The sequence below is a fragment of the Equus caballus genome, chromosome 1 (assembly GCF_041296265.1).
Source record: "Equus caballus isolate H_3958 breed thoroughbred chromosome 1, TB-T2T, whole genome shotgun sequence".
NCBI lineage: Eukaryota > Metazoa > Chordata > Mammalia > Perissodactyla > Equidae > Equus > Equus caballus.
In genome coordinates, this window is record NC_091684.1 from 27,020,220 (window position 1) to 27,047,929 (window position 27,710).

General features: G+C 40.5%; 1 protein-coding gene and 1 long non-coding RNA gene across 9 annotated transcripts in view; one reads left to right on the forward strand and one right to left on the reverse strand.

Moving 5' to 3' along the window:
* Positions 1-27,710, forward strand: part of CFAP43 (cilia and flagella associated protein 43) — a 128,132-nt gene that overhangs the window by 88,503 nt on the left and 11,919 nt on the right. For all 8 annotated transcript variants that reach the window (XM_023639855.2, XM_070261046.1, XM_014733245.3 and 5 more), the window contains 12 exons: positions 1,351-1,476; positions 4,260-4,364; positions 5,625-5,741; positions 6,650-6,880; positions 8,651-8,857; positions 10,554-10,643; positions 10,953-11,033; positions 11,646-11,771; positions 19,929-20,048; positions 23,473-23,580; positions 25,250-25,336; positions 26,011-26,099. In XM_023639855.2, coding sequence (XP_023495623.2) covers positions 1,351-1,476; positions 4,260-4,364; positions 5,625-5,741; positions 6,650-6,880; positions 8,651-8,857; positions 10,554-10,643; positions 10,953-11,033; positions 11,646-11,771; positions 19,929-20,048; positions 23,473-23,580; positions 25,250-25,336; positions 26,011-26,099 — 1,487 coding nt within the window. The remainder of the gene's footprint in view (positions 1-1,350; positions 1,477-4,259; positions 4,365-5,624; positions 5,742-6,649; positions 6,881-8,650; positions 8,858-10,553; positions 10,644-10,952; positions 11,034-11,645; positions 11,772-19,928; positions 20,049-23,472; positions 23,581-25,249; positions 25,337-26,010; positions 26,100-27,710) is intronic.
* LOC138923233 (uncharacterized) lies at positions 6,326-8,657 on the reverse strand. Its single transcript, XR_011436589.1, has 2 exons — positions 8,419-8,657; positions 6,326-6,842 (listed from the first exon to the last, which is right to left on the reverse strand). It is a non-coding gene; the product is annotated as an uncharacterized lncRNA (long non-coding RNA).

Below are 27,710 nucleotides of genomic sequence, written 5' to 3' on the forward strand. Positions count from 1 at the left end.
CCAAATATTTGGTCATCTGTTATTATTTTTACTATCACATGCCCATGTTTATAATTGAACTCGCCATTATAATTCCACTACACCAGTTCAGCCTGCTTGGGAAGACATGTAGGTCTGACTTTAGTGGGTATTCCATTCTGTTTTCAGTAAAAGGAGAAGGGTTGGGTAGTGTTGGGAAGTATCTCGGCCACCTGTCTTGTCTGTGGGAAGAGGGTGTTCTCTATTCCTTTTAGCCACTGACAGATCCCTTGGGCATTGCCTATCTCTCCCACCCAAATTTTCATTCCAATTTCCTCCACCTGGAAGGAAACCCCCCTGTTACTACTGCTGGGCCCTAGAGAGTTTTACTGGGTGGGGTACATGTACATGCAGGCTCTATCCACTGCCTGTTTCTGATGCAGTACTCCCAACTAATCACTCTGCCTGGTACTTCTAGATTACCCCTTGCTCTTGATCTGGTGTAGCTTCTACCTTTTGTTGAGTACTGTCCCGTGGGCACTTGGGGCTATGATGCATCATTCAGATCCATCTGATTTTCATCTTTCACGTGTTATAGTTTCCATGCTATGAAAGGACTCTTTTCTTTCTTTCCTCTTGATTGCAACAATGGATTTATCTACTTATTATATATTTCTTTTTCTTAATTTTATGGATTGGGGCAGGAAAGGAAGATTGTAAAGACCATTCTCAGTTCACCATTTTGAAACACAAGTCCTCACTTTTTTCTATCATATTTTCTGCCTTGTTTTTGTTGATTTGTAAGAGCACTTTATATTTTGAAGCTATTAATACTTTGCCATATATATTGCAATGTGTGTCCTTTGCCCCAGAATTTTTGAAGTTAAAACTTTTAAAGGTACTTTTTACTGTAGAAATGTTCAAATATATATAAAAGTAGAGAATAATAATATAATAAATCCAATTGCCAATATTGTTTCATCTATATTCCTACCTGCTATCCCTTTCCCTATTATTTTGGAGTAAATCCAAGATATGATATCATTTCATTTTTAATTACTTAAGCATACATTTCTAAAAGATATGAACTCTTAAAACACATAGCCACAATACCATTAGCACACCTAAATATCAATAACTACTCAATATCATTCAAGGAAGTGATGAATTTACACATTTTTTGTTGTTTTTAGATCAATGAGCTTTTAAGGATTGCACTTTAAAACTTAAATAATCACAATAATCTCATAACCTAATTCTTTATTCTATAGTTACATTTAGATAAGCATAACATCTATTTTTCACTGATTGCTGTCTAAGGAGACTCAGAAAATTCTTCTTTAAAGTTCAATTCTATACTTGTCACCATCTTTTCCTATTTGAAAATTTCAGGTTCTGACTATGATGGAAGAAAATGAAGCAGTAGATAATATCGCAAAATTAGAGCAGCAGGAATTTGCCCTGGATCTTGAGGAACTGGAAAGGCTTCACGATGAAAGTGAGGAAGAAGTGGCAAAGGTATGGAAAAACCTAATTTAAGCACCATAAACTTATAATGAAAGAAATAAAAAGAAAATAGAAGGAGAATGTTTCCAGGATAATGCAAATAAAACAAAAAGTTTTCCAGCACAATGTGAATAAAACAAACCTAGTGCATAAATGGAATGAGTCTGAGAATTACGGAATTTGGGGGTTAGGGGAAAGAAGAGCATCTGGACCAGCCAGGCATCTGATGATTGTTTCTCCTCCATGACAGTCATGCCAACTATCTTCCACTACATGTTTCAACATTTTCAGAAGTCCCCTCAGCCCCCTCATGCCAACTTTGGACACTTCTGGTTTAGTAAGCCCTTTCTTAGAGTTGAGATCTTTCTCCCTATATTCACTGATTCTTGTGCTCTCCGAGCACCATCTACTCTACGGCCACTCTGAAAACGGTTAGAGAAGATTAGCAATTACCATGTTCCCTATGCATCTTCTCTTGTCTAGATTAACTCTCCCAGCTCCTATGACCATTGTATCATGCAGTTTCAATAGCTTCATCATCATCATGCAGTTTCCCTCTGATTTCATTGTATTTGAATATGGCACCCACAAAAGAATTCCAATTATTATCTAGCCAGCTGAGAGAAAAGCATAAACTGAAATCTCCGTCTTCTTAGATACTATACTTCTGTTAATTCAGCCTTTGCATCTTTTTGCGGCAGCCGCATCATATTGTTTACTCATATGGATTTTATTTTAGGTAAAAGCCCTAAGTGTTTTACACAGACTGTTCTTAAGCTACCTCTTTTTTAACCTGCACAGCACATTTGATTTTTTGAGTGTGCAAGTATGAAAACATTTTGCTCTCTGAATAAGGGAATGAAATATAGCTGGATTCAAGGACATTTAGTTAAGTGGATTAGAAGTGGTTAAACAACTTCACCAAAAAGAGGTGATTGTTTGACTGATGTCTAGAGGAGAGTTTTCCAATCACGTGCCCTAGGACTCTGTCCTGTGAAACATGTTTATTAATGACGGGGGTAAAGATATAGAAACAATGCAGATTTGTCAAATTGCTAAAGAATGTAAGGCTGAGAATGAGAGGAAATATATTGGATAACAGAACCAAGACCAAAAGGACCTCAACAGGCTGACTCAAGGAGATAAAATGGACCATTCATTCATTCCACAACATTTATTGAACACCCATTACATGCCAGGCACTATCGTAGGTGCTGGGAATACAGTGAACAAGACAGATAGGTCCCACCCACATGGGCTAACCTAGGGGAGAATATAGATCGTAAACAAATCTCTCTATCTTGTATGATGGACATGAACTGGATGCTATGATGGATGTGGGGGACCTACTTCCGTGGTCAAAGAAGACCACTTTAAGGGGGTGACATTTCAGTTGGGAACTAAAACGAGAGGGATCTGGCTATACAAAGATCTAGAGGAAGAGAATACTTAGGCAAAGAGAGCAGCAAGAGCAAAGGCCCTGAGGCAGAAATGGCTTGGAATATTCCAGGAATAGGTCAGAAAGGCTGTAGCACAGCGGACAGGAGGGAACCTCATGGAATGAGGTGGGGGAGGTAGGCATGCCCAGCTCTGAAGACTTTTGGGGTGTTTGGGAGCAGAACACTAGTCCCTGGGAAAAGTTAGTGGCACTAGTCTACGAGTCAGCCCTGGTCAGGATTTCAACTATAGGAAAAAGACCAAAGCCCAGTAATGACAACCTGGACACAGAATTAGGGACCGAGCCTGGAGGGGTTGATCAAATAGCCCCAGCAGCGAAGAGGGAGGGTTGGGTGGGCTGAGAATCAGGCAGCTTCTGACAACTGACATGCCAAAACAGCTGTTTATTCAAGAAAAAATAATTTAAAACTGTATTAGCCATTAACTCGATGGATAAAAACGAAACAAAGTGCAAATTAAACAAAGCCATTTGATCAGAAAATGAATAAAAAGCATAAATGAATGAATGAGTTAACAAGATATTTTCTAATCTAGGGGACATTATTCTTAGCTGGTTTGCCAATAATTCTGACAAGGTGAAATGCGGAAAAGGTTCTTCAGAGGATCCTAAGGACTAAAGATTGTCGGGCCTCACTTTCATAAGAGGTCTTTGGCAAACTCTAATAAAATAAGAATACTTAATCGCGTAAATATTAAGTAATAGGATTACTTAAGGAGATAAAAGTAATTGTGGTAACACATATGTTTCTAATGAGAAAGGGTACATTATATGAGCCCCAACAGTAGTAGAGCGTTCATTTCATGATGGACAGAAATAGTAGAAGAATTAAGTGCAGTAAAACCCCAAGACAGAGGTCACAAACTGGCAGTTGAAACATGCATTGACGAGAATTAAGCCAACATTGAGGTGCCTGGTAGTTTCATCAAAATACAAATTTCAATCTTCTCTAATAAGACAAGAAGACTTGGCCCAGTGGGTTCGCTTCTCTGCCCTGCGCCAACCTACCCGATGTGTGAGAAGGTGCACGTTAGCTCTGCAGCCTGCCACCGCCACGCGACGGTCGCACACCTGCCTGCCCTTAGAAGGTGTTTGTGTTGACACCCTGGTCCTCAAGGAAAGAAATCTCAAGCCTCCAGACTAAACTTCCGGAAAAGTTCTCTAAGACAGGGAAGGATTCCCCCCAAAAGCGCGACTCCGTGCAGGGCAGCTTGACGAGTTGAGGAAAGATCAAACTCTGCCACTACGTGTGCAGCCACGACTGGTTAGTTAGTTGAGATTACTTTTTTAAGACGGCACGCTTTCGTTTTATCTTTTCCCCTCATCCATGTTCTTCCAGATAAGAAAAGATGCAGAGATGCATAACCTCGCCAAGAGATATTTGGCTGAACTTATCAAAGAAGAATGCTGGAATTCGATGTCTGTGAAAGGTCGAGCTCTTAAGGTAACAGCTACAACTCCAGGTCCAACGCCTTAGCCGATGAGAATTTTCACTGAAAATCTCATAGCAGAAAATTTTAAGAAGTAATAATTTTAAGAAAAAAAATTTGGGGACCGGCCCAGTGGCACCCCGGTTAAGTGCGCATGTTCAGCTTCGGCAGCACGGGGTTCGCCAGTTCGGATCCCGGCTGCAGACATGGCATCGTTTGACACGCCATGCTGTGGTAGGCGTCCCACATATAAAGTAGAGGAAGGTGGGCATGGATGTTAGCTCACAGCCAGCCTTACTCAGCAAAAAGAGGAGGACTGGCAGCAGTTAGCTCAGGACTAGTCTTCCTCAAAAAAAAAAAAAAAAAAAAATTCAGGAAAGCATTCAAAGCATGCTTGCCCTTCCCATACTGAATTCTAGATGTGCCACTCTCTCTTATCTCATTCTTCCCTCTCTGCTCAGTTCCCATGAGCTTCCAAGCTGGCCAGATTAGTCTTAGCACCTCTTTCCTCTGTCTATTTCAAAGGGCCACCTCATTCACCTTCCACACAGTTGAAAGCCAGACATAACATTGTTCACATTTCTACCTGTACCTGCCTTCACATTTTCCAAAGTGCTGTTTTTCATGCTTTTTCATTGAGATTCCTCCCAACACAATTCCCCTCTTTGTGTAGGGTGACCAAAAGTCCCAGTTTATGCATGTGGTCCTAGAGTATTAACAGCACCCTTTTCACTTTCAAATATGCCCCCAATTTGGATAATGAAACACACGGTCACCCTACGTTTGTGTGGTTGAATATTGCTGTAAAACAAGGTTTCTCAAGAGCAGCACATTTTGGGCAAGATAATTCTTTGCTGTGGGGGCTGTCCTATGGATTGTAGGATGTTTTGCAATATCCGTGGCCTCTATCTACCAGACCCCAGTAATATCCAACACCCCTTAGTGAAAATCAAAACTGTCTCCAGAGATTGACAAATGTCCCTGGGGGGCTTGGGATGAGGGGGACAGGGCAAGAAAAATCACTCCTACGTGAGAACCAGTGCTCTAGAAATAAATCCTTCACAAAAGCACACCAATTTTTAAAAAAAGTTTTATAGAGTTTACACCAATACTAAAGGTATGCATTGTTTCATTCTAAAGAAAGTTTCCATTGCCAATTTCACTCATGCATGATAACCTATGAATTAATTTTAATCAAGGAAAACATCCCCCACTCCATATACACACAATCGTACTAAAAATGGATTTATTTCATCTTGCTTTTTTTTCCCAAGTGCTTTCACATCCCCTACGTGGTTGAGAACTTCCCAATGAAAGAACGCACAGAAGAAGAGTTGAAAGAATTGAAGAGAGTTTTGCAGCAAAAGAAGATTGAAACAGAGTGCCTTAAAGTACAATTTAAAATATATATGTGCTTATATAAGCGATATGTTTTATTTCAGGGCTCCCTTCATACAGATTTGAGTTGAGATATAATTTAAGATAAATTTAAATAGTTTGTACTTATATTTCCATTCTTTGTTAATATGTAGAATATATTCTAATGAATACAGGAGCCAAACTCACACAAGAAATCAAGAAGACTATATCATATACAACACTGGGTAGCCCTCAAATATGAGGATATACTTTTAAAAATGAGATTTGGTGTTTTGTTCTTGCCCTGGTCAGAGGTTGCCTTCATCCCCTCATACTCTTTTTATCTTATCTTATCACTAAGGATTATAGTTTAAGATAATTGACCAAAGATGAAGTATCTGTTTTGATGGAATTATGGTTTTCCTAAAGCAATCCCAGATTGGTTTTTTTTAACAGCAATCTCTATTAACCCACTAAAAAAACACTGCCCCTTGGCATAGCTTTGTTTTAACCAGAAGCTTGCATCCATTCTTTTTCTGAGACATAAAATGAAGGCATATTTAATTCTTCTGAACCTACACCCACCAGTCCTATGTGAATAAGTTCCTTTGTAAAATATGAAGAGAAGGTATATTTTTTAATGTTTAAATACCAAGAAACACTCAAAATATTTACAAGCAGTTGTCCTCCTGACAGAAAAATATGAATATTATATACTATCAAGGACAATTTTTACTCTTTTGATTTAGCCACAGTTTATCAGTTTCCGCAGCTTTAATCTCTTCTGCAGCAGCTTCAGCATCTGTCTATCTTTGAATTCAGTTGTTGGCAAGACAATTTAGCATCTTACAATGGTTATTGAAATAATTAAGTTGTCACAAAATTGCCCTTTGGAGAATTCTTTTTATTGCGTGATTTCTGTGTCTTTTTCTGTATTTAGCTGCAAAAGGAGATTGTTGAGGTTCAGTCTGCAATTACCTCGGTTAAAAAGCACCATGAGGAGGAGGACGAAGAAGAGGAGGCAGAAGACGTGGCCGTCAAAGATACCAACTTGCCCAATTACCTGCTGGGTAGTCTGAGTACTGATTTTGGGGTCCAAACCTCTTTGTTGTCAAGCCAATTGGAACTTCATTCTAGAGAGGAGAAAATCAACCAAATTATATTACTGAAAGTAGGTGCATCTTTTCTTTATCTTTGAAAATCTCTAAAACTCCCCATGATGTATCTTGCAAAGGCTTAAATTAAAATCTAATGCCAATCACATGATGTCTTTAAAGTACACACGGAAATATCCAGGTGGCTGATGTCCATCTTTTTTTAAATACAGCTTGTGTACTAGAGTCACTTTCATGCCATTTGGACGGGGTTCTGTGATACCAGGTTTTCTTTTCTTTTCTTTTTTTTTTTTTGAGGAAGATTAGTCCTGAGCTAACATCTGCTGCCAATCCTCCTCTTTTTGTTGAGGAAGACTGGCCCTGAGTTAACATCCACACCCATCTTCGTCTACTTTATCCGCACCAGCAAATGCCGGCTGCAGAAGCAGAACGTGCACACTTAACCGCTGCACCACCGGGCCGGCCCCCAATACCAGCTTTTCTAAAGATCACCCTACACTAAGCTGACACCACAAACAAACTTCAGTAGGCTCAAAGATGAAAAAAATCCCTGAATGCCATCTTCTAGGTAACCCAGATGTATTGACCTCCTTGTAAGAGCAAGACGTGATTGCTTATCTATCCCCTTAATCAGAGGAATACAATTTCCTCTAAGACTTCTGTACCTTCTGGGGCTCAGAGATAAGGTGCAGCATCCCTCAGGCTCTAAGCTTCTACTCCTTACTTTCAACCAAACCAGTTAGTCTCACAACACATCTGTACATGCCTACTGAATGTTTTTGAAAATTCCGTGACTGAGATTGCATCAATGCAGATGGTTTGAAATTTAATGTTGGCATTTCTGTTCCTTAAAGTCCTTCAGCCATATCTGTAATTGAGTTCAAGCCTCCTGCCATGTTACTCTCCTCTTTCTTCCTAACCTTTTCTCTTCTTCTCCTCCAACCCCTGAAATTCCTATGCATTTATACTCAGAACTGTTTAGTTATCTCTTTTGTTGCTCAGCTTCTGCTGACCCGTGCTCTCAGGGTCTCACCTTCTTGCTGTTTTATTAAGGCATTTTCCTACAAGAAGGTAATTTCAGCCCAAGAGAAATTCTTGTGTAAGATCGTTTTTCCATGTTGGTTTAATGGTTTCATCTTCAGTAGGACAGATATATAGACTGAATTCTTACAGTAAAATAAAAGCTACTTTGAGTTGATCCATCAGTCTACTCATTAGCAGAGGTGGGGGTAATCCACTTGGACCTGCAGCCACATTAGTAATTGGCTGATCCAGCTGGCTAGCTTGGGTCCCCTCTCTACCTGAGAATGACCTGTTCACACAGAGGAAGAATGTTGTGTGTGGTCGCGCTTCTCTGGGAGGTTCTCCAAACAACCTCTTAAGGCCCGTCTCTTCCTCAAACATCTCCTCCAAACAAGGTTCCAAAGAAAAGACATTTCCCAACTTAAATACCACTTATCGCTTTTTAAATATTTAAGGATGGATTTTTTAGATAACATACACAAAAGTAGAGAGAATAGCCCAGAGAACCTCCAAGTATCCATCACCCACTTCAGCATTTGTCAACATACCCGCACATTGAGTTACAACTTACATTTCAAGAAGTAGGTTGTGGTATAACTTGTGCTGTTGCTTTAATCCTCCCCACGGTAGCAGACCACTGTAGATTATTGAAGCAAGAAATGACTTAATATAAACCGTACTTTAGGAAGAATAATTTACTGATAATTTGTAAGATGACTTTGGAGGGGAGGTAAAGCTGTGGGATCATATTACCGGTAAAGATATGACAGGTGATGTGTCTACAGTAACGTTTGATATTTCAGGATATCATTTACAAGGTAAAAACTACTTTCAATAGCGAGTTTAATGCTGCGTATAAACAAAAAGAGCTTGAAGTTGCACGTGTGAAGGAAAAAAATGTAAGAATTCAAGAAATTATTCTAGATCTGGACTTGGAAGAATTAGTCTGGCAACCAGAATTTGACGACCGGGAGAAGCCAGAGAGAACTCTCGTTGTGGAAAGTAATGAGGTACTGACCACCTGCATTATCCCTTCCCATCTCTCCTGACATCTTCCCGAGCTCTTGTTTATTCTTCTGCTTGTTTGTACTACTGGAAGTGACTATGTTGTGTAGCATTCTCAGTAACAAAATCAGTTGACATGGTCTCAGCAATAATGAGAATTTCTTTTCTGAATGCCATGGAGCCCAGGGAAGATTTGGACACCAAGCCCAGAAAGAGGCAGGAACCAAAGACTGGAGCCTTGTGAGGAGTTCAGAAGTCCTCTTTCTTCCTCTCTTAGCTCACTTCTCTCTGCCTTTCAGCTTCCTCTAGCAGTTTCTACTTTGTGTCTCTCACACTCAAGAGAGCAGCTGATCCAAACTAGAATCTCTTAGTCCCAATTCCAGATTTGCCTGGGAAGGGGCTCCTTGGCACAGCCTGGATCCAGCGCCTGTACACAGAGAGGTCGGGTCACATTGTGGGAGTGAGGCTGGTGGAGGTCCAGTGCTTAGCTGGGTCACTGGGGCAGTATGTATCTTAGAGAAAGGGGCTCGCTGGACAGCTCCTTTAAAAGGTATTTGGCACAGAGATGCTTACAAGTAAATGCTTGAAGAAAGCAATTAAATATAACCATATTTCATTTCTAAAAAGTAAGAAATGCTAGAGGATACTCAAAGAAGACCCCTTGCTCACAAGAAACCAGCTTGGTTACTTTGGGGCAAAAGGTAATAGTGTTGCTCAGAAGCAATAGCAAACATTTATACAGTCCCTGTTAAAAGCCAGGTGCCATTCTAAGTGCCCTAGATAGATTGAGACTAATTTATTGTTAAAAGACTTCGCAGGTAGGTACTAATATTACCTCCATTTTACAGGTGAGAAAACTGAGGCACAGAGAGGTTAAGTAGCTTGACCACGGTTAACAAAGCTAGTAAGTAATGGAGTTGAGGTTTGAACCTGAACCATCATGCTTCATAGTATATCCTCTTAACCTCTATTCTCTATCGAATTGTTTAAGGAAATCGTTTTTTCTAGAACTGGACTCCTGCCACGTGCCCTAAGACTCTGGTGCTAGCACGATGATAGCAAGTACCTCACTGTGTGCTCTCACCGAGGTCCTGTTCCGGGCAGTCACTTTGTGTGAGCGTGGTTAACCCACCACACTCGCTGCTTCGCCTACTCTAATCCCTTCTACATTCAGGAGAGTGATCTTGTTCCAAGCCAAACTTATTCTGTCCTTCCCCTGTTTAAGTCCTGCAGTGGCTGCTCATTTCACTTGGCATAATACCCACAACCCCTTTCTGAATGTCCACCCTGGGCTCCTTCTTCTCCAGCTGCTCACCCTGCCCTACTCTGTTCTGACCATGCTTGCATTCTCGCAATCCCTTGAATGCCCCAAGCTATTGACCTGTTAGGACCTCCATCCTGCAGGATTTGGCTTAGGTGACACTCCTTTGAACGCCTTCCCTACGCCCCTAATCTAAATCAGGTCCTCTGTTATAATCTCTTTAGTGATCGAGATGGGTTTTGAGAGCTAATATAGAAGTAATGATCTATTTTTCCAACCCCTCATTTTAGACCTCATCTTCATTCCAAGATAGGAAATTGTGAAATCTGGATAGTCCCTTTATCTCCTTGATACCTTCTAACCTCCTTCCATGGTGTGGAAAGAACGTTTGGTTTAAAATTTGGAAGAATAACAGCAGGAAACTACATTTTCTCTTTCAGATTACAGCACAACAACATGTCAATCCGTGGCAAAAAGTCAAAGTAGAATGGATGGCGACCCATGAAATGGAGCAACGGCTTCTGTCACAAGTATGCAGTTTTGCTCAAATGGTACCTAAGACCCTCTTTCCTTTAGGGATGCTTGTTCCTAATTTGGTTGAATAGCCTTGTACTTGTACTCCACTATAGAAAAACTTCAAGGCATTTGTCATGGTCAAAGGTCATTGGAATTTCAGTGGCCTCCTTCTCCTCTCCCGTCCATGCCACCACGCCCACCACGCCTGCCACGCCCAATCCTAAATGCAGTCATTCCAACATTGGATGGGAGGCTGCTCCTGGTGCCACTGGAGTGTCAGATTTCTGCCTCAGCCACTCTTCCTGACTCAGGCTCTTTCCCAGGGCCCCAGCACAAGACATCGAGCCCTGATGGACATGATGGGAGGAGTTCTTGAAGTCAAGAAGGAAGACATTTTGAGAATGGTGAGATTTCTTGACATCCTTTTGGAAGGTGGAATGGGGTGGAGAAAGCTACTTAAATTTGACCATTTTTGTCCATATGAACCTCAGTTTTAGAAATTCTATGGCAACAAATATTACACAACCTTGCCACGCAGCTTAGGAACATACCACATCAGGCAAATACGAAGAAATTTGAAACCTCAGACTTGCCTTCCAGTCTGACAGAAAGTAAACAAATGAACAAAAACAAGCAACCACAGTGGTTTTGGTTTCTACAGAAAGCAAGGATAATGCTGCACCTGTAAGTCTCTGGATACACCAGGAAACATCGCCTTTGATACCTGACATAGGTGTCCCTGGAGCTCAGGCATAGTTCTAGCTACAAAGATATCAACACACACCTCCAAACCTGGGTACATCCCAAACTGCCCACTCTCACTTAAGTCATAGAAAAACACTTGTAACATTTTTTTCTTATCCTTTGGTCGAAGTATCAGGTTATTGTCTTGCCAATGTGAAGAACTATATACTTTTAGAGGGATCTCTTTTTAAGTGTAATGATAATGCAGAGCTTTTACTATACTGCTACATATATGTTTGAGCTGTAGTATATGCTTTCCTTTATATCTTCAGGTGATTCCTCAACCCCCTTTCATGGCGAAACCAGATGCTTTATGGTCTGAAGAGGAAAGGAAACAATTCAAAGACTATGAGAAAAAAGTCAAAGAGTTAAATGAAGAAAGAGATAAGTATAGAAAGGTCAGAAGAGCAAAGGGTTAATATACCCTGTCATATCCAGGGTTCTGTTTCAATATCTTTTAAAATTGTGTTATTTATTTTCTCAGTGTCTTTAGTAGCTTAAGGATAGTGTTTCAGCTTAAATTCTCAAGAGAATTTGAGGAAGTAGGTGGAGATAAATTTAAAGAGTTAGAATAATTTGGTACGAAAAGAACATATTGCAATTTTTTTTGTTCTTATTGATTTCAAAATTTCCAACATTGTTACAATTCATTTGGTCTTCTATTCATTCTTCAAATGTTTAATGAACATCTATTATAGTGTGTTCAAGACATTGCTCTATATTGTTTACATCTGTTTTATTTTATTGAGGTCACAGTGGTTTATAACATTATGTAAATTTCAGGTGCATGTCATTATATACATATATACATATATATATATGTATAAAAGATTGGCCCTGAGCTAACATCTGTTGCCAATCTTCCTCTTTTTGTTTGAGGAAGATTGTTGCTGAGCTAACATCTGTGCCAATCTTCTTCTACTTTATGTGGGACATCACCTCAGTGTGGCTTGATGAGCGGTGCTAGGTCCATGCCTGGGATCCAAATCTGCAAACCCCAGGCTGCTGAAGTAGAGTACACAAAATTAACCACTATGCCACTGGGCCAGCCCCTACAACATCATATTTTGACTTCTGTATAGACTGTATTGTGTTCACCACTGAAAGTCTGGTTGCCATCCCTGTCCACATCTACCTGAGTTCGGTAATACTCTTGCTTGATTTGTTCTCAATCTCAAGGAAGGGACTTGAGAGAAGAATGATAGTCAGTGCAGCACATACTTTACGGTTGTGATCTGAGATTTTTGCAAAGCGGTTCTCTTACCCTTGTCTCCTTCAATCACAAAGAAACAGTCACACATTAAAATTGCTTACAATTATAATAGAGGCATAAAAGCTGGTGTTATACAACCAAATAAATAATATTTATTCCTCTGTGAAGAAAAAATCATACCACCATTTGAGGCAGACGTTTGTCAGCTTTATAGTGGCTGGATCTCATGAACAACTTCTTCGAAAGCGTTGTTAACCTGTGCCTGTTTTCATTCACTGCCATCATCTAGCAGTACCCTTGCGTTTTATCCTAAGATAGTACTTACTTTCAAGCCAAAATGAGTAGTCTTGAATGCAGTAAAGATTTCAAGGAGTTAGGGAGTACAGATGCCTAAGGTGGTGGCATTTACTCCATGGCCTTTCCCTGTAAAATAGTCTGCTGCCTACACCGTTACCTCTCTGCTCCTTGGTCATACTCACCGCGTAAAACCCAGCTTTGATTAAATCCAGTACTCGGCCTTCTCTGCACCTGCACTGTGCAGTCGGTAAAGAACAAAGGACTGACTGGTTTCACTCTAATGACCTTAACCTTTATGGGATCCTTTGAGCTGCTCAGTGATACCATTTGCCCTAGCCTTTTACTTCCCCTTAGCTTAGTCCACATCATCTGGGGGATCAGATTCTGTCATTCTGCTGAAGTGGAAGGACCCTGAGATGCTGCATTTCTAACAAACAACCAAGAGGTGCAGTTGCTGCTGGTCAATGGACTACGCTTGAAGGAGCAAGATCCTAGAGGACCACTTCACACGTTCTCCTCCACCCTCAAACTTCCAACACTTGATGCCCTCAACTCACTTTCACCTTATTTCCTATTTCACTGGGAGAAGAGAAGCAACTAGAAGAGATTTTCTTTACTCTTCTACCACCACGTCTACCACCCACCTGCACTGAATCCAAGAATCTCCCTGCCTTTCTATTTTTCTTTCTTTCTCTCTCTCTCTCTCTTTGTTTCTTTCTTTCTCTCTCTCTCTCTCTCTCTTTTTCCTGAGGAAGATTCACCCTGTGCTAATATCTGCTGCTAATCTTCCTCTTTTTGTATGTGAGCTGCCACCACAGCATGGCCACTGACAGATGAGTGGTGTAAGTCCATGCCTGGGAACTGAACTCAGGCTGCCGAGGCAGAGCATGCCAAACTTAACCACTAGGCCACTGGGGCTGGCTAGCCTTTCTGTTTCTTATGAATGAAATGGTGTTGCATCCACCTGAGGCTGGTCCTCCTCTTGTGCACTGGATCTTGTCCCATTTGACCCATTCAACATTGTCACTCCAGCAATTTACCCCTTTTTCCAGCATCATCCATTTTCCCCTCTCCGCTGCATTTTTCCCACCAGCATAGACTCATGCTGCAACCTAATACATTGTGTACACCTCTCATCTTATACAAAAGACAAAGAAAAAGACTTCCTTGAAGAGATTCTGGAGTTCTTTCTACTATTCTCGTGACTTTTGTGTTAGTCTAAATTTATTTCATAATAAAAGTTAAAAGAAAAGAAACTCCCTTGGCCCCACTTGCCTCTCAATCCACTGCTCAATGTCTCCTCATAAAACTCCGAAAAAAGTCTATGTTCACTGTCTCTAATTCCTCTCTTCTCAATCTTTTAAAAAAATCTTTGTATTATGGAAAATGTCAAACACATATAAAAGTAGAGAGGATAGTATAGTGCTCTCCTCATCTAGGTTCAACAGTTATTGACCCATGGCAGATCCTATTTCATTTTATATTTCCCCAACATGGGGGATTATTTTTTTTACCAATTTTTCTTTTAGAACTATTTAAATATAAAGAAATGTTACAGGAATGGTACAATCCATATACCTATGTCAGTAGTACATTTATATAATATATACCTAATATAATACCTGTACCACAAACCTATATGCTTATACTCATCAATTTATAATATTGCCACATTTGTTCTTTATTTTTTCTCCTGAATTACTGGTAATAAACCGCAGACACTGTGACACTCCCACATACTATAGTATAAGTCTCCTAAGAACAAAGACATTCTCTTACATAACCACAATAAAATTATCATACACAAAAAGTTTAGTATTAATATAATACAATTATCTAATATAAATCTGAATATCGTATTTAATTTCCCTATTGTCCAAGTAATGTGCTTCATAGCTTTTTTGCTGTTATTGTTGTTAATCCAAAAATATATTTAACTGCACTTAATTTTCACACCCTTTTAGTCTTCTTTAATCTAGAACGCTTCCATGGCTTTGTGTGTTGTGTTCCATGACACTGATGTTTTTTTCCAGGCCACTTGTTTGCTAGAATATCCTTCAACTTGGATTGGATTGTGTTCTCTTGACTAGATTCAGATAAAATATTTTTGACAATAATACTACATAGGTGATGTCATCTCCTCAGTGCTTGGTCTCAGGAGGCACCTCATGTCGGCTGGTCCCATTATTGGTGGTGTTAAGTATGATCACTGGAAAAGAGGTGTTCTGCAGACTTCTTCACATATAAGTTCTCGTTCCCCTTTGTATTTAATAAGCAATCTGTGGGGTGACGTTTTGAGACTGTGTGACTCGCTGTTCGTCCTGTCTTTTGACATCTGTTGATGATTCCTTGCCTGAATCAGCTGTTACTATAGTGATTGAAAAATGGTTCCTTTCTAGTTTCTATCATTTAGTCCATATTTATTAGTTGGTATTCTTCTGTAAAGAAGCTCTTCCCCTCTGCGCCATCCCAGGCCCACTCTTTTTAAAAGATTCTTTTTCAAACTTAATGTGTTTTTAATCCATTACTGTCATTATTCTCTTTGATGTTCTAAATGTTCAGAGCTCCTTCAAGTTGTCATCTGTGTCCTTCTGACATGTTCTCATCAGTTTTGAGTGCTTTCTCCTTTCTAACACAACAGAATGTTCTAGGTACGTAGCATCAGCTATTTTTCTAAGAATCCCTGATTCCTGTTACTGGGAATTGGTGTTTAAAAGCCAATTCATTGCTTCTGGGGAGGGGTGGGGTGACTGCCTCTAGACCATTTCCATACACAGAGCTAAGAATATATATATATATGATTATCTATCTACCTATCTGTATGATACACATAGGTGATATCAAAACTTCATACTGTTACCTCCAGTTCCAACTCAATATACTACAGGGTTCTTCTCTCTTTCCTTCGTTTAATAATTAGATCTCCTTTCTCAGTGCAAAATCTAGTTCCCAAAATATAAAGATATTTATTCATTTTCTCGGTCCTACAATGTACATAAAATGCCTCTACTGAAAGCAAGTCGATTAAGTCAATTTTAAGGTTTCCTTGCACCTCTTTTTGTTCTTAGGATATGTCCCACTGAGGGTGGACCACTCACATGTTATATTCAGAAATTATTTGGACTAATCTCTTTTTTTTCCCCCTCTGTGTGACTAACATTGTCAATTGGATCTGAAGTTTAAGTTCTTCAAGCAATGGTGTTCTTATTTGAGGTAGAAGGGGCTGGTGTGTCTTCTGATTTTATGGTTTGCTTTAGTTTCTGCAGAATTCTTAATCTCCCCTTCTTCTTTCCTTCTTTCCCTTCACTCCCAAGTCTCCAAAAGGAGATCCCCTCTTCCAGGCTGCGCTGCTCTCCCCAGAAGCCGTCCTGCCTGAGACTGCACCTCTGCCTTTCAAGCCCCTTCTTCTTGATTTCCCGAGAGCTCTTCTTCTGGCGCCTCGACCACTCCCATCCTAATCCAAACTCCTGTAACCTTTCACCTGATCTATGGCACCAGTGTCCCTGCTCTCCCCATCCCTGTGTCCCCTCTCATTCTATCTCCTATCGCTCTCGCCCTTGTTAACTGCACCAGCTCCACCGACCTCCTTGGCGTTCCTCAAAGACACCCAGCAAAGTCTTGACTTCCACGCTCGCAGCTCATTCTTGCTGCAGGGACTTGACGCGCCACATGGCTTGCTGTTTCACCTCCTTTGGATCTTACTCAATTGTCACCTCATCTCTCTCCCTGCCGATCCTGCTCTACCCCAATCCCCCCAGCTTTCTGTTCTCCGGAGTATTTATTCCACCTGGCCAACTTCTTCTTTACTTGTTTGCTTACCTGCCTCCTCTACTAGAATATAACATGAGGGAAGAGAATTGGTCTGTTTTGTTCATTACTATATTCCAAGGTTTTAGAACTATGCTTGACCCGTAATAAACACTCAATAAATATTTCTTGAATGACTGGATGAATTTACTGACACCTGTGATGTGCCAGGCATTCTCCTAGGGCCTGGGGACTCACAGATGAAAGGATACAGCCTTTGCCCTCAGGAGCTTGCAGTCTGGTCAGCTAGAACAATACCTGCTTAAATTGCAGGCCATGGTTTTTTTCAGAGCTGGGAGAAATTCTTGGTGTGATGGATTCTGCGTTGTTCATCCGGACCTTCTACTTGGTCTCCCATTTCTCATTTCCCCTGTTTCTCATTTCTCAGCATCTGATGCAGACATTTTTAGGCAAAATGAGATTTTCCCAGGAATGTTTGAGGAAAAGTGACCCTCGTGTCTTCAACAAATACTCCTTGAGTTCCCACTACGTGCTCGGGCTGTCCGGCCCCGAGGGACACGTGGTGAATAGACAGACACAGCCTTCGCCCCTCACAGTTCTTACTATCCAGGGGGAGGGAGTTATACTAACTGGGCATTCACAAAATAATTGTTTAACTTCAATGAGATAAATCAGGAAGGACAAGTTCAGGTGCCACCTCTGACACTGAACACAGAAGCATTGACTTAGATCAGGGCCATTGGTGTTCACTAGGTCCCCTTTACAGGCTGGCATGCCCATCCCCTCACTGCTATGAGTGTTAAAGCTAAAGGCTTGCACCTGAGACTTTCTCTGAAGCCTTGCCCTTGACTGATCAAGGAGGCGTCCTTGTCCAGAGACACCTGCAAATGTTGTACCACTGCCCCCACCCAGGACAGCCAGTGCCTGACTGAGGAGATGGGGCTGCAAAAGTCCAGCCCCCTTGGCCCAAGTTGGGACAGCTCAGCAGAACCTCTCTATTATCCTTATACCCCTGGGAATCAGGCCAAGGCTGGGCCGCCTCAGAGCACATCATTGCTCAGCTCCTGTCCCTTTCTTCCCTGCTTCCCTCCCCCTTACAGGTGTCTCCAAAAGAGCCCTCCCTCCAGAAACCACATGCACTGGAATCCTGTCCAGGCTTCGCTTCTAAGACTGGAGACAGTACCTAAGACACGACCCAAGGAAGGCTTCCTTGAGAAAGTGGCACTTATGCTTACGTTGGAAGAATGAGAAAGGATGATTAGGTTGAAGAGCAGGGAATGGAGAGCAAACAGGTGGAAAAGCACAGGAGAAGGGCCTGTGGTGAGATGAGGGTGGGGCATTTGAAGAACAGAACAAAAGGCCATTTTGGCATTATAAAGAGTTCCTTTCAGACCAGAGAGCCTCAAAGGCCTGGAATCTTAGTGTTTAAAGGAGGATGGGTTGGGATCCTTGGGCAATCTGGCTTCGCAGGCTGAGTCTTTGGCCATTTGCCATGGACGATGCTTCCATTATCCAGGAACACATGACCTTGATAAACTAATAGGAGGCCTCAATTGTAGAATTTTTCCATTTCTATGAGATAGTGTTATAAATTTTTACAAGCAAATTGGCCCGGAGGTGTGATTTTCTGTGTTTGTTTTATTTTAATAGTTCTTTATTGCTTAATTGGCTTAATTTGCGTGGTCTTTCTCCTTGCATCATATGCCTCTATACATTTTGCTAAACTTCTCTCTCCATCATCTTCCCAGAGTCAGTCTCTTCCTTTATGAAACCAACATAGAGAGAACTTGGTTTTTTAAAATAAATTTAAAATAACAATGATATTATTACCATCATAGTAATAATTGACTCAATTAAGAATTATCAATGGATGCTAAAACTGGTGGATAAAAGTTTGATGAGGAACAAGATTTTTACATGGTCTCAAAGTATCTTCCCACAAATTAATTAATTACAAATGGAAAAATAGTAACTGTACAATAGAGAAACTGGCAGACGCTACTTAACCAAGTGATCATAGTTAACATCACCAATAATGAAACAAACCAGCATCGTGTCTCCTGATGTGGTGCACTGAGAATACACATGATTTATATAGTGATCCTACTAGATGTGTATAATGTGGTCCCAGGGTGAGAAAACATCAAACAGACCTAAACTGAGTAACAGTCTACAAAATAACTGGCCTGTACTCAAGTGTCTACAACTTATTCTCAAATGGTTGAGAAAAAGATAGAGATAAGGAGAGAAAGAAAGAGATATTGAGCAGCTGGTAATGCAAGTGGGGCAGAATACTAACAATTGATTAATCTGGTAAAAAGCATATGGGGATTCTTTGTCCTATTCCTGCAACTTTTCTGTAAATTTGAAGTTATATCAGAATTTAAAAGTTACAAAATATTTGAAAGATCAAGATCATTTGTGGGCTAGCCCTGGTGGCCTAGTGGTTAAGTTCCAGGCATTCTGCTTCAGCAGCCCAGGTACGTTTCCCAGGCGCAGACCTACATCAGTCATCTGTCAGTGGCCATGCTATGGCGGTGGCTCACATACACAAAGAAGATTGGCAACAGATATTAGCTCAGGGTGAATCTTCCTCAGCGAAAAAAAAAAAAAAAAGAAAATCATTTGTAACAGTATATCTAGGATTGATCTGCAGATATTGTTCTCTTTAAAAATATAAATTTATAGCTTTCAACTTATCTACTGTGTGCTTAGCTCTAAGTCCTGGTGGAATTTAAAGAAAGGGGGTGGGACTTTTTTCCCCTAATGTAGAACTGTTTGCAGGGACAAAACATACAGAAAACAAGAGAAAGTACACATATGTAAATATACATACATATGTATATGCTCACTTCTTATTTCCTTAAAATCTAAAAGTTCCATGAAGAGGTGTTTATGGCTTAAAAAAAATCCAAGATTTTTTTAGAGCCAATTTTGTGCCTGGAAATTTCTGTCCTGTATAGAGAGTCAGAATTTTCTAGGAAGATTTGCTGCAATTTGTTTTACTAGGCCTACTTCTTCCTGCATAATTAGCCAGGATCAGTGATTTTTAAACTTCTTTTTTTCCCAGTGCAGTCTTTTTTCAGCAAAAATCTTAGAGACACAAAACATTAAGTAGATCCAGGTGGAACATCTGTGGTTGGAGAGGGCAGGGGGCCCAGAACACCTCACAGGGCCTGCCATCCACCTGCCCCTCCCTTGCGGCAAAATGTAAACACCACTTCCTAAGAGCATTTGATGTTCCTAAACCTTCACTTTGCTATTGACTTTCTTTCAGTCATTAGAAGCAGAAATGAAGAAACTTCAAAACTCTATTCAAGAAAGCACACAGAATTTTGATGAACATTTGAAAAGGCTCTTTGAAAGGAGAGTGAAGGCAGAGATGGTTGTCAACCAGGTAAAGGAAAGCTTAAGTGACTTTTTCTTTTCCGGAATCCTCTAGGGGCCTCTCGTTGTTCTTAGGATAAAGACCAACACCCGTTCTGGCACTGAGGTCCTGTCCACACTGGCCCAGGTTCCCTCTCCAGCCTCATGTGTCCCACTCTCCCCCTCACTTGCCACACTCCTGTCACCGCACGAAGATGGGGTTCTCCTGTCTGATGCACACAAAAAGCCAGTTATTACAGCATCAGCTTTTGAGAAAAGAAAAGCCTTTATTGCGAGAGTGATCTGCAAGGAGACAGGAGGCATAAGCTCTCAGATCTGTCTCTCTGATTCAAGATTTGGGGAAAAATTTAAGAGGTTAGGGAGAAGGGGCTGGTACACAGAAGTGCTGGTGGGGCGGGTTTTGATTGGAGGGCTTCCAACATTGACGGAAAGGTTCTAAACATGTACAGTAAGGTTCTAAACATGTATGGTAAGGTTCTAAACACGTAAGGTAAGGTGTGGAAAGGGCTTTAATACCAGATTTCCTAGACAACAGACCTCTCGCCTCTGATGAGAGTCTGACTTTCCGGTTCCAGTCATGTCCCAGTCCTTCGGTTCCATTGGGGGGAGAATCTTTGGTTCCAGGGCCTTTTAGGTCGAGAGCTCCTCCTCTACGCATGCTCTGGCTACGTGACTTGCAAACTGTTGGCCCGCCTCTGAGAAACATCTTGTTGGTAAGATGGAGTCCGTTTGAACTGGCCCCTCCTCTGCTGCCTTGCACAAACCAGTGTCCTCCTTCCTCCCAACTCTGCCACTAAGAGTCTCTGCCAATTTCCTTGCCTCCTGACTTATATCCACTCATCTGTCAGGTCCCAGCTTAAAAACAAGTTCCTCAGAATAGGAAGATTAGGTCTTCCTATTAGGTACTCTTTTCTTTTACTTTCTATCACTTATTGCAACTACATTTTAATATACGTAAGATTACTTTTTAATGCTCCCAAGACTATAAGCTCCATGGGGCTAGGGACTGAGTCTGTCTTGTTCATCCCTGTATCTCCAGAAACTAGCAAAGGGCTTGGCTCATACTGTATGCTGAATGAATGAATAATCCACATGCCCCAAAAGATCAGATGAAAAATCCAGCTTAATTTGATTCAGTAGTAAGAATATAAATGAAGCGTGCAGTAACTAGATGCAAGAAGACCTAGGAATGAAGCCTTTAAATTCTGAGGAAAAATTATTACTAACATTGCATTCTTTAGCTGGCCAAGCTATCAAATGAGTATGAGAGGAGAATAATGATATTTTGAGAAATTCAAGGTCTCAAAAATTTATATGCTCTCATTCTCAGGGAGCTATTGGAAGATGCAAGGACATCAACCAAAAAAGATGAGAGAGGTTAAGGGGACCTCCAGGAAGATGTCCGTATCCTCAGGGTCCCAAAGGGAATGTTACACTGAAAGGGTTACAATTAAGAGAGTTTACTGCAGGGACGTTTTACTGGAGTATGGGCAGGGTAAGGGAAACAGCAAGGAACAGTGAAACCCCAGGGACTAGAAAAAATGGAAAGCCAGTATCATCTCTAGAGTTAAAGAAGCAAAGGAAGGGAGCTGTTACCAGGACCCAGCAAGACCTATAGCCGTGGGAGAGGGCCTGCTCCCCAGGAGTCATGGCCATAGACAGAACATAATCCCTTGCCCAGCAGGGAGGAAATGTATGTGTATGATAGTTGGGTGGGGGGAGGTTGGGGATGAGTGCCCCAACATTAGTCATAATAGCAGCATTAGTCATAATGACGAAAAAGTAGAAACAATCCAAATGTCCAACAAGTGGGAGTAGAGAAATAAAATATGATTTATCCATATAGTGGAATATTATTCAGCAATAAAAAGTACTAATACATGCTACGACGTGGATGAACCATGAAAACATGCTAAGTGAAGAAGCCAGACACCCAAGGCCACACAATGAATGATTCCATCTATATAAAATGTCCAGAATAGGCAAATCCAGAGAGGCAGTAAGTTAATTAGTGGTTGCCTTGGGGCGGAGGTGAGGAGGCCTCTGGGAGGTGTGGGGAGAAATGGGAAATGAATGCTAAAGGACTTCTTTTCAAAGTGACAAAACATTCTAAAATTAATTGTGGTGATGGTTGCACAACTCTGTGAATATACTAAAAACCATTGAATTATATGCTTTAAATGAGTGAGTTATATGGATTGTAAAATAAATCTTAATAAAGCTGTTATTTTCAAAAGATATCCTTAAGACATCTTTTCCTACAAGATAATGAGGAAATTATCAAAGACTGTTAGGTAATATCAAAAGGAACCAACTTTAAAAAGCTCCCCTAAATGTGACAATTTAAGATTCAACAATGATAATAATTGTAATTAACTGAAACCCATCACATTTGTTTAAATTCATGAATTTTTGTGATCTTTTAAAAAGAAAAATGCCAGTTGGTTACCTTCAGAGGATAACAATCAGTTCATTATCTAAAAACTGATAAAGAAAAAGCGTGAAGTATTTATTCTGCCTTCCTATATGAACTGCACCATTAGCTAACCAAATAGCAGATAAGGAGAAGCATCTCTTTATAAAAGAATTTCAATTAATAAGCAAAAAAGGAATGATAGCAATAGAATATCACCATTTGCAACTCTCAATGGATTAGTGGACCTGGGCATTGAGCATCTACAGCTGCGAACATCACAAAAAGAAAGACAACAGATATTATGTGTCTTCTGACCAAAGAACACAGTATCACCTCTAGTCTTGCCAAAAGGATCAAACATGGGTCTGATCAGGCCTCTGATCCAGCTGCCATCCCATACACGGGATGAAGGACCCTGATGAACTCACCATAAGTACCCAGTCAGTAAAACCCAAACTGGGTGAAACTACAGATAACTACAAAAAAAAGGGAAGGACAAAAAGGATGGAAGGGAACCTGTGGATTATGAGAGATGTAAAAAATGTGATGATTTTTTAAATGGACAAGTTATACTATAGTGCCTAGAGATACATACTTTGGTAATAAAACCATAAAGAAACACAAGAAAGTGATTAGTAGTAAAGTCAGGACAGTGGTTATTATTGGGGTTGAGATTGTCATGAGGACACGTGGAAAGGGCACCTGGCAGTGGCAAAGTTCTATTTCTTCAACTGGGTGGCAATTACATGGGTATTTGCCTTTTAATAACTTACTAAACTATACATTCGTGTGATGCATTTTTCTGTATATATGTTTTATCTTACAATAAAATGATGAAAAAGGAAATAACTGGGGAGTTATTGCAACAGCTTATCTTCCCTTTTTCTTAAGCAGAATGTTTCTTCCTTGTACCACATAAATTTGCTTGATGAGTGCCAAGTCTATGACCCTGAATGGAAAATCCTTTCTCACATAGGAGTATTGATCATTTCCCCCCCCTTTTTAAATATTTCTACAGGAGGAATTGAAAATAAATAACCTTGTTTTTTCTTTACTGTTGGATGAAGAAATAACCTCCAGAGAAGCATTCCTGAACAACTACCTTACAAGGAAGCAGGAAGAGAAAGTAAGGATAGCACCCAATATCTGAGCACAAGCATTTTCTGACAGATGTGCGCCTTGTTTAACGAGAGCTCCCACGCCTAGACCTTTCCTTCCTTCCATGTTCCTTCTCAGCCGCGTGCGTTCCTTGGCTCCCTGCCTGGGACTTTGCTCCAGGGTCAGGTGAAAGCAGCCACGCCAATCTGTTAATAAGTTATGTGATTCTGCAGCTGCAATCATTTAGTCGTATGGCATATGGTTTATAAAATGAGGCCATACGGCTTCGTGGTTGAAAGGACCTACTTTCAACCACTCACTGGCTGCGGGACCTTGGACAGGACATATAACCTTTTAAGCTATTTGAAAGCTCTTCTCTAGGGAATATTTTTCTTTGTGGACTATTTGGCACCCTGAGTTTTACTAAAAATGTAAGTAATGGGTTAGCTTAGAGAATGAAAAGCTGTCATGTTCTGAGAAACTCCAATGAATAGGAGCATGAATAGATGTTTCATTAAAGAGACAATGAATGTAAAATGCTTGTCACATAACGCTTTTCAAAAGATGTCAGCTGTTATTAGTAGTATTAATAAAGGACATTTGGTGGGCACGGATGTTAGCTCAGGGCCAGGCATCCTCAGCAAAAAGAGGAGGATTGGCAGTAGTTAGCTCAGGGCTATCTTCCTAAATAAATAAATTAATTAAGTAAGTAAAGGACATTTGGAATGAATGATTTAGAGTATCATATATGACATATGTACTTACTTTTTGCTAAGAGTCTGTTAAACAGCATATGGACAGCACCTTCTAAATATATCCCTGCTCATAACAACCCTGCAAGGTACTGGATTTCTTTCACTGATGAGGAGAGCATCTCAGAGAGACTGGTAACACACCTAAGTCACCCACTATTACATAATATAGCAGGATCTGGAACTGTGGAAATGAGTGAAGACCATCCAAATGAAAATAAGCAGACTATTCAGAACCTTGGCATAATAAGGGAATCAGCCACCACCCCTTGTGCTGACACTCCAAGGCAGGCAGGGGGATGGGAAAGCTTTATAATGAAAAGACAGGGCTTCAGGTGCCCCCTAATTGGAAGTTATTGGCTTGGGAAAGGCAGGGGCAAGTTAATTAAAAGCTGGGAAACCTTAGTGATTGGTTTGGGGAGCATATTTGGCTTTCTCTGGTTGGTCCTAAGTTGGAAATGGTGGCGAAAGTTAGGAAAGCTGAAAGTTGTTGACCGAGCCCTGACAGCTTGGGACCCATTGCTGCAGACGTTGAGGTTTAACTTCCTGGCTGGCTGCTGCACAGGTTGGGGGTCAGAATTCTATTTTTATGTAGGGTCTGGCCACTGTCTGTTTATAGATTCAGGCTCTCAGAAACCAGGTCCATGCAACTCCCGAGCCTGTGCAATTTCATTATTTATGCCCCTCTGCCAAGGATGTAGCGTGCTTCATAGTCACTCACACACTCACATACCGAGCCGGGGGTACTTAGGAACAGGTGACTGGAAGTTTGTTCTTTCAAAGTCTCCAATTGGCTTACTTTCTTCTATAAATGTTACCTGTAACGGATACTTCACTGACACGTTTATCTTGTACTAGGAAATTTCTCATTCTTTTTAGTATCCCCAATATTTTTGTCTATCCTGAAAAATCTCCAGTTCCAATCAGCTATTCCTGATATTACAGAGCCAGACTTCAGAAGCCATCCGGAAATCTAAAGAAGACCTCGATGTGTACAAGGAACACTATGACAACTTAGTGGCAGAAGACAAAGTGAGAGCCATTGTCTTGCCCCTCCCCCAATGCAATAGAGTTGCTGCTGCCTGGATTTGGGGAAGATTAAAGGGAATATAATTTAATTTCCTCATAGATTTTTCTCCTACTATAATTCTTAGTTATGAGTGAACTTCATTCTATGCCATGTATATTTCTGAAAATCATTGTGTAAAATAAATTTTTGTAAATTTCTTTGGTTTAAACTTCCTCTTGTACAAAAAAGAGATCATCTAGACTTTTGGGCTTTGCAAACATGGGGTTGCAGGTCCCACTAGTTGGTCATGAAATCAATTTAGTAGACTATGACCAGCTGTTTAACAATGGAAAAGAATCGGATGGAAAAGCATAAAGAAGAATAGAATTGAATGGAATGAAATAGAGTAGAATAGATTAGAGTACTTTTCATGTTTTATAGGCAAATATTTTGTGCAGCTTCAGTTCTGGGTGATTTCTAAAACCTCGTACATTAAACAATATTTTTAATTCCCTGAGGTGCTTTCTAGTCTATGCACAGTGAGTGGACACCATCTAACAAGTCTACCTTATAAACCAAGTTTTCATGGATTTTTAAAAATCAAAGTGATACAACTCTATATTTTGAAGAGTATTGTCAACAAATAAAAGTTTTCTGAAAAAGGTTACAATCCTGACAATGATCTGTCTGTCCTTAGGTTCTGGATCGCAGCTTTAGAAAGGAATTTTCTGAAATCCCCAGTCATCAGGTGGACATACTCTACAAACTTTTTAAACGCCGACCCAGGTTTGTTTCTCCTTTGCTATCACGTTTCTTGTAAAAAATGTTTGTAAATGAAGAGGAGTGTTATCAGAATTCAGATTTTCCTTTCAATTAGATGTAAATATTCAGTGAAATATCTTTTACCTGAAAATGTTCAAGTGTCTTAATATAACGCAGGGTTTTTTTTAGATTATTCTTACATCTTAAGGTAGGCAATGAAGAATAATGATTTCTTTTCATTATTTAAAAATACTTAAGTATCTAGGTAAGCACGGTGCTTCTACAGGTTCTGTGTTATAAATGAAAGTAGATTCTCTGAAGTCAGACGGCATACAGACCTATAAATAATTTTGCCCAAGATATGAGCAAATATGAGTCCCCTGAGATATGAATTAGAATTACACATAAAAGGCTTATAGGACAAAATAAGTTTGGGAAAATACTGAATTTAAAAGAAAAAAAGGTTAAACAGTTCTCTTTACTAAAGAACTTCTCACAACTTGTTTTTGGCCTTTGGATGTCCAAGTAGAGAATATAGAGTAAGCAGTATTTTCCACATTTCTTTGACCACAAGTCCCCTTTCCTCGGAGCACCTGCTGTGACTGTTCAAGGCAAGGTTTGAAATGATTGAAAATAACCATTATCAAAAGAGTTCCAAAATATCTGATTTTTATACTGAGAGTAGCATTAGAATTACATTTCACAGACTTCCAAATTTTTATAAATTCAGATTTCTATAATTTTCAACCAAATGTAATCTAGAACTCATGGAGTTTGTCACAAAGGGATAGGTTCATTTGTGTCTGAGATACGAACCCGTTCTCTCACCTTTGACAGGTCACATATAACCTGGGAAAGTCAAACTAAAACATGCCTCATATCTTGGTTCCTCTGTTTTTAAAGGAACGAGTTATTATAAGCCTTGTGAAGAAAGAAGCGAGACCTCCCATATAGTGGGAGGCAGCAGTGGGAAGAGCATAAACTTTATAGCCGACAGAATTAGTGTTAAATCCTAACAACACTATCTATCAGGCCTGTGACCTGGGGCCAACAGCTTCTCTGGAGCCTCACTGCCCCATCTAGAGAAAGAGGCTGGCAGTGACGTCACCGTGTATTGTAAAGCACCTTGACAGCGAGTGTCTCACACAAATCCTCGTGTTCTTCTTCCTTCCCAGCCACAGCCCAAGGACACAAAATGACTCTATTAATGTAGATAAAACAGGTGCTTCTCCAGTTCCCTCTGTATCTGAACATATTCCAGGCTACCCACCTGCAAAAAAGATACCAGCAGGCGGTATGTGGCACAGAACCAGGGAAAAGTCACATTTGTCTCCGGCGTTTACTTGCCTGCTTAAAACCCGCAGAAGGGAGACGTTTTCCAGTACGGGTGAAGCTGCCAGAGCCGACAACAGTTAGGAACGTCTATAGTCCAGACAAGGTCCTGGGTGGGCGTCCAGAGAGTATGAAAGGAGGTCAAAGTGGGCGCTTTTCTCTTTGGAATAATCCACTCAGCAGCCCCCAAGTGCCAAAGGAAAGTGTCATGCAATGTCACACTCACGCTAAGGGTTGTGTTATTTAACGTTGAGTTTTTTGTGTGAGAATGTGGATGACTAATGGGCTTTTATTGGTGATACC